At 32.0% G+C, this 18780-nt stretch overlaps 2 protein-coding genes across 6 annotated transcripts in view; one reads left to right on the forward strand and one right to left on the reverse strand.

Moving 5' to 3' along the window:
• Window positions 1-18780, reverse strand: part of LOC115996525 — a 140857-nt gene that overhangs the window by 70074 nt on the left and 52003 nt on the right. The window lies entirely within an intron of this gene.
• LOC115996526 lies at window positions 12442-16640 on the forward strand. Of its 5 annotated transcripts, none has more exons than XM_031235784.1 (6): window positions 12442-12774; window positions 14058-14449; window positions 14542-14808; window positions 14879-15200; window positions 15332-15499; window positions 16217-16640. In XM_031235784.1, exons 2-5 carry the CDS (start codon window positions 14295-14297, stop codon window positions 15455-15457), a joined length of 870 nt encoding a protein of 289 aa, XP_031091644.1. In that variant the 5' UTR covers window positions 12442-12774; window positions 14058-14294; the 3' UTR covers window positions 15458-15499; window positions 16217-16640. The 5 variants fall into 5 exon arrangements, with proteins under 5 accessions (XP_031091644.1, XP_031091645.1, XP_031091647.1 ...); XM_031235785.1 differs by having other exon boundaries at window positions 14062-14449; XM_031235787.1 differs by having other exon boundaries at window positions 14170-14449.

Genomic DNA, 18780 nt, shown 5'->3' on the forward strand with positions numbered 1-18780 from the left:
CTTCCCTTTTGTCTACGCTATTTATACTACTTAACCATTTGCTTAACTAACAAATATTGTTTATATATTACTACGCTTAAACGTATCTAGCTTGTCTACTAACATTTGACATGCACACAGATCAGTCATTGTGTGCACACGGTTTGATATGGTTTAAAATGTGTGCATTTCTAACAAATATTCTTTATTATTACGCTTTAACCTATCTAGTTTGTGTACTAACATTTGACCATGCACACAGATCATTCACTGTGTGCACACGATTTAATATGGTTTAAGATGTGTGCATCTACTCTCTATGTGTGTGCATAGTATGCCAGTTAGTTGTGGGACGGTAAATTAGCATTCGTTTATTCAATTCCTTATCTATGATCACACCCAGTTCAAACTTGTCTTTTCTACATGTGACCAGTTCCTTACCTCAGGTTCAACTATTCAATTCCCAAACATATCCTCAGCTTCTTGATTTTTAAAACCTTAAATCCCTTCTAAAGTTGATTTACAATAAAGGATGCAAACTAATGTAACAATTACACCACTGCTTCAATTGATCAGAAGTGCTTACCCATTTTTCATGTGGCCATCTTTTTTTTTCGTCGATCCTGTGACTTTCATGTTGAAGTCGCCATCTGCTGCCAAATGTGTTACTGAGGATAATTAGAATCCTTCCTTAAATAGAATACTAATATCCTGCGTGATCTTGTCTTCTGTTATTATCCATATATGAATTTTTAGCACTTTTAGTCCCACGACTATCGTGGTACTTGCAGGATTGAGTTAATACTCAATATAGTCCTGGACTATAGTGGTTTTACTCAATTTAGTCCTAAGTGACTTTTTGTACTCTATTTAGTCCTCGACTTTAATGGTTTTACTCACTTTAGTCCTCTGTTAAGAATTTTGTTTGTTGAGTGTTAATAACAAGGTTAACATGGTAATTTCATATCTATTTTATTTTTTAACAAATTAATTATTAATTATATGTCCTAATTTATCAATATTACCTACGCACAAGAGGAGGAAGCAGTTTGATGTATCCAGTTTGTACATGGATTTCTTTTGGATGGCAGTCCTCTAAGGTGATTGCAACCTTTGATTCACAATGTGCATTTCCCTGTATGATCGTTCACTGATTTGAAATTCCATTTTCCAGAGCATGCTTTGAACCACAAAATACTGTCATGCATGGCTTAGAAATGTGGTATGACCACTGAATGAATTTGGGCAAATGAAAACGAATTGTCACCCTATTTTTTGGTACACATTTGAAATTAATAATTGAAATATTTTCTGATAGTGAATCTTTTTAATCTTCTTTCCTGCTTTTCCTCTAGCATTGCACAAACCCTGATTGTCTCTACTTGCATGAAATTGGGTCACAAGAAGATAGCTTTACTAAAGATGAATGAGCTATCTGCCTTTGTCTGCAGTGCATTTCTACGGCCTGAGGAAGGGAATAAGAGAACTGTATCAACTTTACAGAAGAGAAGAGGGAGATAAATTAGGACATATAATTCATAATTAATTTGATAAAAAATAAAATAGAAATGAAATTACCATGTTAACCTTGTTATTAACACCCAACAAACAGAATTCTTAATAGAGGACTAAAGTGAGAAACCATTAAAGTCGAGGACTAAATAGAGTACAAAAAGTCACTTAGGACTAAATTGAGTAAAACCACTATAGTCGATGACTATATTGGGTATTAACTCTTGCAGGATTGGTCCACGACTTTCAAACTTTGCAATTTTGGTCCACAACTATTGTTTTTGTTGCAAAAATGGTCCTTTTTCCCGTCGGAAAATAAATCCGGCGGTTTTTCCTGCAATTTTTCGCCGGAAAAAAAATATCGGCATATTTTTCGTCAAAAAAAAAATCATTTTCAAGTAGGATTAAAATGAGCATTTACATTGTTGAAAAAAAATCCCCTTTCAAGCAGGAAAACATTAGTTGTCATGTTTAACACGCCATCTATTGCAATAAAAAATTAAAAATTAATTCATTTCTAAAATGCACGAGATCATGTCAGTATGGACTCCAAAATTATTTTGATTTTGGTAAACTTAAAGTTAAAACTAATTCATTTCTTAAAAAATATGTAGGCAATTTAATCTTAGTAAAAAATTAAGTACAAATTCAAAATAATTTTTACTTTTTAGTTAAATTTAATCTTAATAATATTGTTTTTGTTGATCTTGAATTTGTACTAATAATTTTGAATTTAGTACTTTTTTTTAAACCTGAATTTAGTACTTAATTGGCTAAAAAGTAAAAATAATTTAAATTTGAACTAACAAATTCAAAATTCACCTTTTTAGAATTAACTTTAATTAGCTCACCAAAATCAAAATAATTTTGGAGTCCAGACTGACGCGATCACATGTTTTTTTAAAAATGAATTAGTTTTTTTCGGCAATAGATGACATGTTAAATATGACAATCGATGTTTTCGTGCTTGAAAGGGAAATTGTTTTCAACAATGTTAATTCCCATTTTAATCCTATTTGAAAGGGGAATTTTTTTAGACGAAAAATTGACAAAAAATATGTCGATATTTTTTTCCAGCGAAAAATTACCGGAAAAACCGTCGGATTTATTTTCCGGCGGAAAAAGGACCATTTTTGCAACAAAAACAATAGTCGTGGATCAAAATTGCAAAGTTTAAAAGCCGTGGACCAATCGTGCAAGTACCACGTTAGTCGTGGGACTAAAAGTGCTAAAAATTATATATATATATATATATTAAAACCGATCGATTTATACATAACTATGACCGATCGGTTTTTCGGTCTAGAACCGAACCAAACCGAACCGAAATGTCCGGGCCTATAATATATATATATATATATATATATATATATATATATATATTATTTTAAAAAAACCGATCGGTTTCTCTACTATATGCACCGATCGGTTTATCGGTCTAAAACCGAACCGAATCGAACCAGCTCGGTTCGGTTCGGTTCGGGTAAACCGACCCAATTTGCCCAGGCCTAGTATTTATGATGATGACTATTATTATTATATAAAACATAAAATATTAAACTTTACATAATAATAATAATAATAATAATAATAATAATAATAATAATAATAATATCTTTATTGGTCATTTTGCATGCAACCAGTTAAGAGATTAATTCCTTTTACGGGTTTGCTTGTTGGTTGAAATCTTTAAGCCCAATTCATGGGACAATGGGTAAGAGGTTACCAAGCTAAAGGTTCGAGTTATAGCCCATACCCTTCATCTCAAACCATCGTCAGGAACCTATGGCCCACTGTCATGTATTTTGAGCTCTCTAACTCAAACTAACAAGACGACTAGGTAAAGGGATAGTAACCCGATCCGACCCTAGCATTGTATATCGTTCAATAACATGGCCTACTAATAATTTAGTGATTATCAGTCTAGTACCATTATACAAACCAACAGAATGGTCAATATTTCTCATCAACATGACCGGTGAACCAGTTTTCAAAGTCATGGTATGTTTTGGTACACCTGAAACTCTAATTTCGTTTAAGAATTATGGTGTGTACATCTCCAAGTATCCCATTAAAAATTCAGGTGTGTGTACCACAGACAAAATATTTGAAATATTAAAATATTAAAATTATGTTATATTATTCAAATCTATTATATATATATATATATATATATATGGGTTGCATTCACATGCAAACACCCTTAAAATAAAAACTGTGGACAAAATGTGGCCATAGGATTATGGGGTTTGGGTGGCTCAGATTGAGACAATAATGACGCAGCATTTAGGATTAGATGTTAAAAGGGGGGTAAAAAAGGCAAAGCATGCAAATTTTAAATAGAATTTTTAGCACTTTTAGTCCCACGACTATCGTGGTACTTGCAGGATTGGTCCACGACTTTTAAACTTTGCAATTTTGGTCCACGACTATTGTTTTTGTTGCAAAAATGGTCTTTTTTCTGCCGAAAAATAAATCCGGCGGTTAAAGTTTGAAAGTCGTGGACCAATCCTGCAAGTACCACGATAGTCGTGGGACTAAAAGTGCTAAAAATTCTATATATATATTATATATAAAATATAACAAAGTAAATTAGTAACCGGCGGAAGACCTCTCTCTGTCGCACACTCCCACTCCCACTGTCGCAACTCGCACGCATCTCCCACCTGAGACCTCACCGTCCTTGCTCTTCACGCACGTCGCACGCAGCCAGCAGCCCAGCAGCTCTCCGACCGGCACCGGCTGGCCACTATTTTCAGCCAGCACCTCACCGTCTTCCTCTTAACACATTGAGGTAATCTTTTCTTAAGCTGACTTACACCTTAGGGTTCTTGAATTTAGGCTTTTAGGGTATGATTATGATATTTTAATTTTTCATTTGGGATTTTTTAATCGTTCTTGATCTAGAATTTTTAAGTTTTTTAATTTTTCCATTTTGATTTAGGGTTCTTGAATTTGAGTATAATATTTGAATTTGAGTAAAATGCAAACTATAATTTAGGTTCTGTTGAGATTTTGTTGTTGTGCCCGTTGGCCAGTTAGCTCCTAACCGATGAATGATAATAGAGATACAAAGTGTATAGAGACAATAAGAGCCCGGAAAAGGGGAGTCATCTTTCTCATTAGATCAACCTATTTACAAACAAGATACAAGCATATATATAATATACAACTATAACAGAAATCATAAGTGGGGACATAAATATGTCCGTTACATAATAATGTTCACTAATGAATATATTTATAACACTCCCACTTGAACATTATTTGTTCACAATCTTGCTTCATCAAAACCTTGCTAGGAAAACCCTGTGGGAAAAACCTAGACAATAAAAGAGTACATGGTACATGAATGATATATTCAATACTTTTATGCCTCGTTAAAAACTTCACTAGGAAAACCACGTGGGAAAATCTAGTTGAAGAAAAGAGTATATGATATTTATAAACTCATGTATAGTCATAGTTGCCTCATTAAAAACCTTACACTAAGAAACCCAGTGGGAAAAATTTAGTTAAGGAAAAGAGTACAGCATAACTTTCTGTGTTTAATCTTCAAGATTTGGTGGTCTTCTGGACCAATAATTTATGTGTATGTTGTTGCTCCCCTGAGGACAACAACCTTCTTGATTGCCTCGTTAAAAACCTTACACTAAGAAAACCCGGTGGGAAAAACTTAGTTAAGGGAAAAAGAGTGCAATCATAAGCCAGGGAAAAAAAGTGCAATCATAAGCCTTCAGGGCATAATCTTCAGGATTTCGGGGTTCGTCTATTTAAGTATTTATTTGCAACTTTCTCCCCGTTTATTATATTATATTCATGCCTCGTTAAAAATCACACTAGAAAAACCCAATGGGAAAAATCTAGTGAGGAAAAGAGTACATGGTATATAGATTACAAAAGAGTACAATTGTTGGTCCTTTTAGGACTAACCCAATCTTCAGGATTGATTTAAATAAATGTAGTCCAACATCTCCCTCTGAAGATAACAATTTTCGATTTCTACATTGCTTAAAGTAGAATAATTGTTTCAAAATGAGCGTAGAGGAGATGATATGACAATCTTCAAGATTGTCACTATAAGTTAACATTTTATACAATGATCTCGTGACTCTTCTGGAGCCTATGTAGGTTGAATATAGTCAATATTCCTTAACCATACCTACTTAAAAACACACTTTTATTATCCTCCCATAAGTCAGTGGAGATAGAATGTATGCACATAACTAACTTGGAATGGAGATCAAAGGCAATCATTACCAAGTGATCTATGAGAAAACCACACATTGGTTTGTCCCACAAATTTTAAATTGGAGATACTAGAGGATATTTAGGGCATTAGAAACTATAGTTGATTTCATTGTAAGGACAATGTCAATCAAAATATGATTATATCGTCCAAAGACCTTACTGTCATATGGTCATGACGTTTATTAGCTGCATATCTAAGTTTATTCTGCCAATTATCTTATATAGCGAAACTTAATGTGATCATACATGGGAGATTTGATTAAAATTAATCAAGGGTTTCTGCGTTAACCCATATGCTACAAACACTCGCTATTATATCACCTTATTGTTTTCATTTCTCTTTGGTACAAACATTCATTTGTAACCAACAAGGTTATTATTCAATGGTGTATGTATTGGCAAGAGAATCTGTTTTAGCGAGTCGAGCTCTGCCTTAATTGCTCCTTTAAATATTAAATAATGAGGATGCATCTGGCACCTCATCTGGATCCAATTTATTTAAATGAGCAATTATATAGGCGTGTGTTGTCGACAACTGTATAATTTTCTCCCAAAATCATGATAATTTTTAATCAGGTCATTGACATTTCCCAAGTATTAAGATATGATTGTTCCGCATCCCTAGTATTATGTTTGTTTGGTGCACCTTACTAGGGGTTTTGTCTTCTAGACAGATGTCTTCAGGACATAATTTCTTTTTAGGACAAGAGTGACAATGCTTCTTTGCTAGCATTATGTTTCATATCTCTTAAACCGATAGATCTCCTACACTTCTGGTGTCAAGGAGTATTGAAATAAATATATTTGGTCCAATTTGGGGTTATCTATGGGACCTTGTCACTCTTTTCTGATCAACATGATCAGTGTATATATACGTTATCGCTATATATATTTGGCAGATTATTTGCTAATATTGCAAATAGATTATCTTCTGAACTTCTAGTTCAATTTTACTAGTACATGGATTATAATGAAGATCATTCCATTTAATGGGATTTCTCGGCATTTAAATTTGGGTATATCTCCCCTAATGCCGTGAAACTGATCTTCAGTATGCAGTCAGCGTATCTATTGATTCCTTATCATGGGCTCTATGTAAACAGACGGAATGTTATAGCCCATAAAGATACGCAAATGGTGGTGATATAGCAATTTGACTGCACACTAAGAATAGGAACGCAGAATGGGAAATGTTTATACGTACTAGGTTGAAGGGGGGGATTGATACTGATATGCAGTGAGCTAGAGTTGAAAATATATCAAGTATGATGTCCCCAAAATCATCAATACCTGGTTGGGTCTAATCACAACATTTTGGCAAACCAAATGATACTCATAAGTATGGTATGATTTCTCAAGCGTGCCAAAATAGCTTTAAGAAAATTAAAGCAATGAATGTCGTATACGTTTATGTGGATAATTTGGTTTGACGCAGATGCATACAACATCGAGAGAAAATATATTTTAATTTCTTATTCCTCTTCTTATTACCAGAATGATCTTACTAATGATCATTCATTATCGGGATGAACTATCACCATTGAGGGATATTGATCTTCACAGATCATGCATCCGTTCAAAATATTTGCAACAGAATTACTGTTGTAATTTATAGAGGAAGAACCTATCACTTATAGGATAGATATAAATTTGAGGTTATGATAAGGTATTTTCACGCATTGTTATTTGACATAATGTCACTTTAAACTGGTTGAGTAAAAGTGAGGCTCGACCGGAGCTCACAAAAGGAACCTTATCAATATGTCCAATAATAGCATTTGCTTCAGGCAATGCAACTTAGTTGGACTCAATAGTGGGCTATGTATGTTTCAACAAAATTCTTCGGGGGTGTGGTACGCATGTGATCAGTGCGTTGTGTACCCACACGGGAAGCATACTTTGCTATTGGGATAGAGTTATCTATGAATGAGGTTGCCCAGAGTAGTTGGATTATTATGTATTGTAGCCGGTTTCGGGAATTTATTGTCGTTTTTATCTTGGCCTTACCTCCCTTTCGGCGTTACACGACAAGGTAACATTATGTGTGCTTTGGGCACTGGCGCATGGTCAACTAGACATGCATTATAAAATTACAGCTTTACAGCTAGCAAGTGGGAGGGGAAGGCGCATGATGTTTCTTATAATCTTTGACCATGTACTGTTATTAGTGTACATATTTTATTTGCAAGGAGGGCAAGGATGTTGTAAAACAAGCTCGTGTCAAAGAAAATATCCTTGTTGCACAACTTAAGTTGAGACACAATTTTGTGTATAGCTGATTCAGATTCAGTCACTGACTTAAAATCCTTGAAACTTGAAGTCAGTCAAATTGTGTCTTTAGAAAGGGAATCCTTCAGGGATTTCTATAATTGTTATCACAACTAGTATTTTCGCCCGTGCGTTGCACGAAATGAATTTGTTATAATATTTTAAAAATATTTGGATCGATATACAAATTATATAAATTATAACATCGAATATTATATAGCACAATTGATGAAATTGGTTGGATCGATTATGTTTTCTGATGTTTTCTTTGCTTGAATTAGAGCAAATAATTGTCCAATTACCGGTGCGATTCACGGATAAATTTTTGTATTATTTATTTAGATAAAAAAATTAAAGATTAAATTATTTTTAAAAAAAATCTAATATTGAACATGTACATTTATTTGATTATAAGATTAGTGCAAAAGTATCACTCAATTAATTGAATAATATATGACTTGTTTGTTTACAATTATTTTAAAAATATCGATATTTAATATAACTTAAGCAATTATATTATTACAAAAATAAATATGGAAAAATGAAAAATAATTTAACTTTAATTATTACGGAGTATAAAAATAAATTCAACGACCAATATTTAGCTTAATTACCATAATAATTATTAGGCAATTATTATTAGTCAATTACACTAAATTAATTATTTTTCGTTAACAGGATTATCAATTCGTATATACAAAAATTATTATTATTATATATTAAATATGTTCGACCTTCTGCAGTGTTCATGTCACACGTGTACTAATTAATTTGATCAACGACATCTAAAGTTGGTGAGATGATTGCTCAACCTTCTAGTTAATAAATATTAATTATTATGGAGTACTATTTATTAATATAATTAATAATTAATATAATTAATATAATTAATTAATTAATATAATTAATTAATATTCAATTCATATAATTATAATAATATAATTGCCGATTATATTTCTAATGAAATATTAATATATTCATTTTATTTTTCCTAATATTTCATTTGTTAGTTACTAATTCTTTTTTAGGGAAAGCTATGCTATATTTCCAGTGAAATATTAATATATTCATTTTGTTTTTCATAATATTTCATTTCCTTTTAAATATATTCATTTCATTTTCCCTTCATAAAAAGAATTAATATTGATCTCCATTCCTTTTTCCTTCATAATTTTTTCTAATATTTCATTTGTTGGTTACTAATTTTTTTCATATGGAAAGTTGTGTTTTATTTCCAGTGAAATATTAATATATTTATTTTCATTTTTCCTAATATTTCATTTCCTTATAAATATATTCATTTTCATTTTCCTTCATAAAAAATTAATATTCATTTCCATTCTTTTTTCCTTCATAATTTTTTCCTAATATTTCATTTGGTGGTTACTAATTTGCCAATTAGTAAGAAAATATTAATAACAAATTCCCGTGTATTATTCATTTTCTTTTCGTTCATAAAAATTTAATATTAATTTCCATATGATTAAAAATTAATATAATTATAAAAATATAATTGTTGAATATATTTATAAAAATATAACTGTTGAATATATTTTTAGTGAAATATTAATAAATTTATTTCATTTTTCTTCTAAATAATTAATATAAATATAATTATAATATAATTGTCGATTATATTTCCAGTGAAATATGAATATATTCATTTCCTTTTTCCTTCATAAAAGGAATAAATATTCATTTCCATTATTTTTTCCTTCATAATTTTTTGCTAATATGTCATTTGGTGGTTACTAATTTTTGCATAGAGAAAGCTATGTTAAATTTATAGTCAATTTTTATTATTAATCTCCTTTTTCATTTGGCCTGATTCCTGTGTCAATTAGTAACATAATATTAATAACAGATTCTCATGTGTAATATTTATTTTCTTTTTTATTCATAAAAAGATTTTAATATTCATTTCCATATAATTAATAAGTAATATAATTATAAAAATATAATTTCCAATTATATTTCCAATGAAATATTAATATATTCATTTTCTTTTTCTTTCATAAATATTAATATGATTAATATAATTATAATAATTTAATTGTCAAAAAAATTAATTTCTTTTTTTTTTCAATTTTCAATCAAATATTAATATTAATTTACTTTTTCAAATGACCTAAATTCCGTGCCGTTTATTTTCTAGTTAATTATTTTTTTAATATTTTTTTGAACTATAATTTCACCTCTGAACATGGTATGAATAAATGAATAAAACAACTACATATTCAAAGTAATGTAAAACCATGAAATGTTAAGATTTAAACAAATTACACAAATTTAAAATTTGAAATCTTTAATGCCCTAAAACATAAAATGTCTAGGATTTCAATAGGAAAATATTTCATTAATTGCTTCTCAACTTTCACATCTCTTAACAGATCCATTATCATTTGCATCACATTGCTTATTAAGCTCCAAATATCTGCATTTGTAATTAAATGATCAAGAGAGCTGGAAATATAAGATTTCAAATATAAAATAATAGTTAAAAATCAATTAAAAAAGAATAGTTAATACTTAGAATAAAAGTTGTAGTTATTTGACAAATTAACTTACCTTTCGACAATTGAAGCTACCAACAATTAACCCCATCGCTTGTGATTGGAAAATATAAGAACCTGCAATGAGTGTAAAAAAAAATCAAAAAAAAAAAAGATACGATAATAATAGTAAAAAAAAACAGTAAATATGTCACACTTTTATGGAGAAGGTGGTTCTTCCTATGTACATTGATGCTTTCACAAACGAAAAACAACAGAACTAAGAAATATTAAAATTGGTGGCAGTGGTTGACTAGGTTTCTTCTTGTATTTATAGCCATAAAGAGAGAGAGAGACAGAGCTATTATTGGTAATTGGTAATAATTGGTAATTGGTAATTCTTTTGATTACCATTCATATGCTTTCACCATTAACGTAATAATAGCATGTCTTTTGGTAATAATTAGTAATTGGTAATAAATAAATGGAATTGTAAACAAATAGGTATTGGAATATAATATATATGGAATTCAATTATAATTAATAGAATTCCATGCAATTATAGCTATTTGTTTATTATCAATTATAACTAATATATTTTTATATATTATTATTATATAGATATAGATATAGATTATTATTCTACCATAATAAATAAATAAATAAATCTATACCATACACATTTGTCAGTGGTATTACATTAATGCATGTATATGTATTAATCTATAAAATACAAATATACTATCATAATAATTAATTACCATAAACAATTTTCAGTGGTATTACATTAATGCACGTATATGTATTAATCTATAAAATACAAATATACTATCATAATAATTAATTACCATAAGCATTTTTCAGTGGTATTACATTAATGCACGTATATGTATTAATCTATAAAATACAAATATACTATCATAATAATTAATTACTATAAGCATTTTTTAGTGGTATTACATTAATGCACGTATATGTATTAATCTATAAAATACAAATATACTATCATAATAATTACCATAATTACTAATAACAAATTACCATAATTACTAATAACTAATTACCTCTATACTATATATAATATATTATGATTAAAATAATTACTAATATTATGATAGAATAATATTAATTAATTATAATTAGAATAATAATTACCATATTACTAAAATGCCCCTACGTTTGGGCGGGAAAATTTTGGAGGAGGATAATGCTTTTATATATAAGTATAGATAAATAAATTAAGGTTTAGCAATAACAAGTGCAACCAAGCAAAACCATATCACGTTTTGTGGTATGCTCCAAGAATAAAATACCAACTCTTTGTCAATATATTCTAGAAGCTCACTTCATGACCTATAGCAAATAAGTATTACCAATGAGAATACTATGATGGTTCATATGGCCACAAATTAAATCAAATTTGGGCAAATAGATGTTCTCAAATTTGGACAAGAGGATTGCAATTGTGAGCTCAAAACGAGGGTTTACCCTTTAGAAACATGGGCCCAAAATAACAAATGGAAGAAGATTTTAAGGATTTGGGTTAATGATAGAATTAAGCCCAAATCTGAAATCAAATGGGTCGAACATTTAAAGCTAGTTCAAATGCTTTGAAACAAAAGGACCCAAAAAAATATATAACGGCTTAGATTTTAAGCCCAAATTAAATTAGCGTAGATTTTAATAATTGAAATAGGCTTCAATTTAATTTGCTTAACAAAATAATCCATCATTTGGATTTATTAATGGAACCTAAAACTACATGCCCAATATGAAAAGGATATAAAGAAGTAGAAATAGGGCCAAGCACATATTTTTAATTCAAGTTGAGCCGAATCCTTGTGTTTGAAAACTCCGGATCTGGGCCAAGAAAGGCCCAAACCCGGGTCCAATATAACAAAGGGAAAAGAAAACCCTTGTTCACAAGTAATTGTCTGCAAAAACAGACCAAGCCGGAAACGTCCGCGAAAACACAGTGAACAATCACGATCGAACGCAGAGGCAGAGCCGCCCGTCGCTGGAGCGCCGTGCTACCGCTATCGCCGACCGCCGAGCAGCGCCGCTACCATCGCCGGCAGCCGCCGACGCCCCTCTTGCCGCTGACGCCCCTCCTGCCCTCGACGCACAGGCCGCCGTAGAATCGGCAGATCGGGGCCGTTGGACGCCACATCGCCGCTGGGCTGATCCGCCGGTCGAATGAAGAAGTCGGCCGATGGCCGGTGAAGGGGGGGACGGTGGAACACGAATCGAAGGAGTGTACACAAAGAAAACGGTAGGTTTGATATATATTTTGTGTTTTCTGTTGTTTTCTTTCAAAAACATCATAAACTCCATATTGAATTGAGAAAAAAAAATTGGATTGTGCATCGTTTGTTTTTATGCACACTGTAAAACATATATACAGAATATTTGTTACTTGATATGCATATATAAATACTTTTGACAATCAGTATATGCAAAAAAAATGTGTATTTTTATGCTTAAACAGTCATATTAATTTGTTGCTTGGAATTTTGCTGAGGATGATTTTTAATGTCCATCTTCGAAAAGCATACATGCTTGAAGAAAAAAAAGTGCATAATCACATATAAATCTCAGCATAGATTTACTACCAGAATATGTAAAGAGATACAGATCAAGTAAATATGCAATTTGAAGCAAATAGTATAGTTTAGGCAATTAAAGGCCTAAGAATTGCATATACAAGAACATATACGAAATGCATAGTTTAGCAATTATAAAAAATTGTACTGTTCACCGTGAGCCTGCTGATAACGTGTTGAGATTTTGTTGTTGTGCCTGTTGGCCAGTTAGCTCCTAACCGGTGGATGATAATAGAGATACAAAGTGTATAGAGACAATAAGAGCCCGGAAAAGGGGAGTCATCTTTCTCATTAGATCAACCTATTTACAAACAAGATACAAGCATATATATAATATACAACTATAACGGAAATCATAAGTGGGGACATAATGTCCGTTACATAATAATGTTCACTAATGAATATATTTATAACAGGTTCTTGAATTTCAGTTCACTGGAAAATATTCCAGTGAACTGGAATTGAAGAATTCCAGTGAACTGGAATACTCCAGTTCACTGGAATCAACTGGAATTGATTCCAGTTCACTGGAACTCAACTCCAGTGAACTCACTGGAATTAATTCCACTTCACTGACTGGAATTTGTGGAAACTGTCACGAGGAGGTTACAATTTCTATTGCAATGCAAAAATTAAATATAGTAAAAGGAGAGAATTGAGAAGGTGATTTATTTCTGTCAGGTTCCATGATTTAAGCTATTTGTGTGTTGTTTGCCTGATTTGTTGTCTAGATTTCTTGATTTCCCTTCTTGTATTGATTCAATTTTTTACGTGAGCAAACCACCCATTCCCTTGGGTGCGTATCAACTTTTTCCTTGGAAAGTTTTTTCAACTTTGAGGTTAAGTGTTGGTTGTTTTTACTTTGAAATTGATTATTTGCTAGTGCGTTTTTTATTTGATAATTTAGTGTTTCTTAATTATTATTATTATTTTTTTTGTAATAATGATGTAGGTAGGCGATTATGTTGATAAGTGTTAAGATTTGATAAAAGACCATGTTTGGCCCACTGTTGCTGCTGGCACAACATTTGAGTTGAATTTTACTGTTCAAATTAATAATGAAGTAGGTAACAGGTGGCATGTTAAGGGGGAACTACCTAATCAATCACCCTGTACTGTCTGGAGGCTGTGCAATGAAGAGGCTAATCATGATTTGATTTCTAAATGCTACAGGGAAGGTCACTGTTCAATGGTAAAAATATATGGTATGACTAATCCAAATGAACAGGGATTTTTCCTGATAGTTTCGGAGCCTATTAAGCACGACATGAGGACTTATTTTTCTTTGGCAAATAGAGCTATACTTGCGTTGAATGACGAGTCTCGATTTCTACGTCCTTTTAGGTTTGTTTATATTATTTTATGTTATATGTATGGTATTTATTTTTAGATAAATATTTATATTTAGTTTAACATTTTTTTTCCACATTTTGCAGGTCGTTGTTAGACAGGATCAATGCCCTACTTCATATTAATGATGATTTTGTATTGAGGCCTATAGATGTGTTAATGATTGAAACGTCTGGAGGTAGTTTTGAATTTAAGATTGGGTTTATATCACCCAACCCTCAAATTGGTCCAAACTTATCTTCCATGGAGTATGCTTCACAAATTGTCCGTGGGTGGATTAATATTCCTACTAATAGACTCTCAAACGACATGAAATTACTACTTGCTGTGATGGGAAATTATAACCCAGCATGGTAAGTATTTCAAACATTTTGATTTTGTCTTTTTCTTTGTTTAGTTCTAACCTTTTTTTTTTTTTTTCAGCAAATACAATTTAAAAATGCTTTGTAGGTCACCGGTGTTTTATGTTAATAAAAAGGAGGCCCTGATTGACTTTGTTATAAAGCTTCATCGGGTTATGATTAATCAAAGTTCAAGTATCAATACTGCTGTTCACAAGAAATTGGTACAAGCATTTCAAATTATGAATATTCGTAATATTTTTAGCACATCTTGTAAGTGGTATAGCATAGGACATGCTAGTGCTGAGATCCGGGATTGCATAAATGCTAAACCAAGTTCAGTAGTCAACAGAGTGACGCACATGGTCCGAGGGATAAGAAACATAGTGGTCCACATTTTCCCGGTAAAAAAAAAGTTAAATAATCTCTTAAAATTTTTATTTTTATTTTTATTTTTAAATTTTTTTACTAAATCTTTTGTTTGTTTGTTGTTTGTTGTTTGTTGTCTGGTTTTTTTTTTTTTTCTTTTAAATAGCATGCAAAAGATTGTTTAGATTATGCTGTGGTTTATGATGGTATCGAACAGATGAGCCCGGGCTGCTGGGCTGCCCTTCATTTTGCAGCCCTGGAAATATTGCCACATGAGTTTACTGAAGATTAGTTGTATTTTCCAGTTTTGCTCCTCCTCCTCCTGCGTTGCTGAGTAAGTTTTCTTCTTCTTCTTCTTGCGCTTGTCAACTTTGCCAATTCTCTTTAATGCAACTTGGAAAAACTTTAAAATTTTCATTTGTATGTTGTATTTGCTTAATATAGTAATCAGCAGTGTTAATTTATTGGGAACAAAGGGTATGCTTCTTATTTCTTACTGAATGTGAAGTGTTCAAACATTGATAAATGAGTTTCATTCTTTCTTATCTAGCTTTAAGTTGTTCTTGATGGCTTATACATTATACATATACATATGTACGTAATGTGGTAAATTATAAAGGGAAACTAGCTTTAGCTACACAAAGTTTGCAATATATATCTAGTGAGTGTGTTTATACAAAATGTTTGAATGGAAGAAGAGGATTACCTTTCATGTTTCCTGGAATTCTTTTTGCTGTCTTCTTTGTACTGAATGCTCTGATCTTGGGGGAGCAAGCTTCTGGAGCTGTTCCATTTGGTATCTTAGTTCCATTAGTGTTTGTACTTTGTAGGCAGTTATTTAGGTTATAAAAATCCCTGTAAAGACGAATAAGATCATATGAAACCTGCCTTTTCGATCTATACTTGCTGGAGGCATTCTTCCTTTTGGGGCTGTTTTTCATCTTGAAATCCATATGGCTGAACCAGTTCTACTACATCTTTGGTTTCCTTTTCATAGTTTTCCTGATCACATGTGCAGAGATAACTGTCTGTTGTGCTCTGCTACTTGCAGGCTTGCAGTGAAGCCGGAGGGCCTATCTGACTGCTGGTTCCTCTACTCTATTTTCTTTTCCTCTTCACCAAGTTGGAAATTACAAAGCTGGTCTCTGGCATGTTATATTCCGGCTACATGTTGATTCAGTCATATGCCTTGTTCATTTTAACCAAACGGGACAATTGGCTTTTATGCTTCTGGTTTGTACTCAATTACTAGTGATGAAGTTGATTGATAAGCATTTTCTTGTCTTAGGATTTGTCTGATCTTGGTTATGAATATTTTAGATTCCATTTCTTTAACTACTGCCTTTAAACTTAAAAGGATACTTTTTTAGCTTCTGTTGATACTCAACATTTTGATAAATGTCCAGTTTAAGATTCAGACTAGATGGATGTCTTGTAAGAAGAGTATTGAAGGAAAAATTTTGGATTTCTGACCACGGAAGATTCTTCATAATCTCATTATCACTTACCTTAACAACTAACAAACAAGTGACAAATATTTAATGTGGTGTTGACTTCTTGGTGTGGTGTTGTTATAGGTTAATAGTAAACCCGTGTCTTGAGATTTTTTGAATAGAACATACAGGGAGAGGACAGGTAGGAAGGCGATATAAGAGAGATTTAGTATCATTTTTTTTTACATGATTTTTAAAATCTATATTTAGCGATTGAATTGTTGTCCGTGATCTTCTGACTTTCAAATTGCTACTACTAGTGATCCTTCTGATACTTTACTCTGTAAAATTGTACTTTCATGTTATTCTTTCATTTTTAAAATAAAAATAGAATAATTCCAGACTATATGTTCTACCAATTTCAATTTCTTCTCCAAATCAATACTATATCGGATGGGGCGGGGAGGGGTATCCCCGTCCCCGGCGGGGAATTGAAACAATTCCCCTTCCCCGTTCCCGATCCCCGAAATTTTTTTCCATCCCCGACGGGACGAGGCACATTGCAATCCCTACGCACAACTGAGCACCTCCTATATGGCTACTGCCTCTACTCCTTTAGCAGTGGATACTCCTGGCCAGGGGATTCCAATTCCAGCTACAAACATTCCTTGATCAATTCGGATGTGATTGCCAAAACACATTTTTCCTCTATCTTTATCTATTGATGTATCAACATTACTCTTCCACCATCCTGCTAGGGTCTTGCTCCATTTTTCTACCTTAAAGTGATGTTCTTGGCTTTGTTGCTCCTCATTCCCAGTAGCTCTCCTTTAGTCACTCAAATAGAATTTTGCACTCTCATAAATGGCCCTAGCTAGGATTGAAAGATTATGACCCTGTTTGGTAAATGACTGTTAGCTGATTGGATTAGAGGGTATGATTAATTGATAATATTAGCTAATTATAAAAATGTGTTTAGTAAATTAGCTGTTAGTTGTTAGCTGTGATATAAATTTTTTTTTTTCAAAAAGTTAATTGAAAAAGTTGTTTTGAGTAGCCTTTTGAATTTTAGCATTTTGGAGTTACAAAATACTTATTAACCAAACACTTATATTAATTTTTTAACGAAATTAAACAACTAATACTGATTAAATAAGTCAATATTAACTAATAAGTCAAATCTTCACATTTCTAACTCCCCAAAATTTTCAGGAAATCATGCTAAATAGGCAGAGTTCCCACTATTGAGATTATGAAAGTTTTGCATCATACACTCTTCAAAAGAGGTGAAGTTATTCGGTAAAACAATCCCACCAAACAGGTTCCAACATTGCTTTGTAACCTCACAATCCATAAAAATGTAAGCAAGGGATTCATTGCTTTGTTGACAAGTTGACTTGCCTAATGTTAAGTTGATCTGTAGTGGGAAGATAAGAACACGCTTGCCAAAGAAAGACTTTAACATTGGGAGATATCAAGATTCCATAGCTTAGTCTAGTGCTTAACCTCTTCTATTTGAAGATCACCAGATAGTGCTTTATAGCAACTCTTTATAGTGAATCTACCACTTTCTTCCTTGGCCCAAATCAACTTATCCTTATGATTATTATTAGAGGTAGGAATACGCATAATCAAACTTGCATCTCTCTCAATTGAAAAAAGGTCATATATACACAACATTGATATCCCACTTTGAACCATCATTAGTCATCAAAGAGTTCATTGTAGCATTTTCAAGGTGTAAATATAGATGGGTTGAAACCTTAGCATCATGAGAATTTGGCAATCAACAATTTCTCCAAATATTAATATGAGTGCCACTCCAACCCTCCATTTGCTACACTTACAAATAATTTCCTGGTTCCCTAGAGACTACTTCATATAAATGAAAATAATTTCCTGGTTCCCTAGAGACTACTTCATATAAATGAAAGATTACTCCCTTTACTAGCTAGGTAATATCTAGCTTTGTAGATTTTAGCCACAAGAGAGGATGAGTTTTTGAATTCTCCAAGCTTGTTACTTAGCATGACAGTATTAAAGTCTTTAAGATTTTTAAAGCCCCCCTCCCCCTATGTTTTTTTTTACGACACAAGTGATCTGATACCAAGCCTTCCACTTAATCCCCTTTTCCTCCCCTTACCCCACTCTTCCACACAAAAAAAAAAAAAAAAATTTAAAA

The sequence above is a fragment of the Ipomoea triloba genome, chromosome 11 (genome assembly GCF_003576645.1).
Source record: "Ipomoea triloba cultivar NCNSP0323 chromosome 11, ASM357664v1".
In the NCBI taxonomy this organism is placed as follows: domain Eukaryota; kingdom Viridiplantae; phylum Streptophyta; class Magnoliopsida; order Solanales; family Convolvulaceae; genus Ipomoea; species Ipomoea triloba.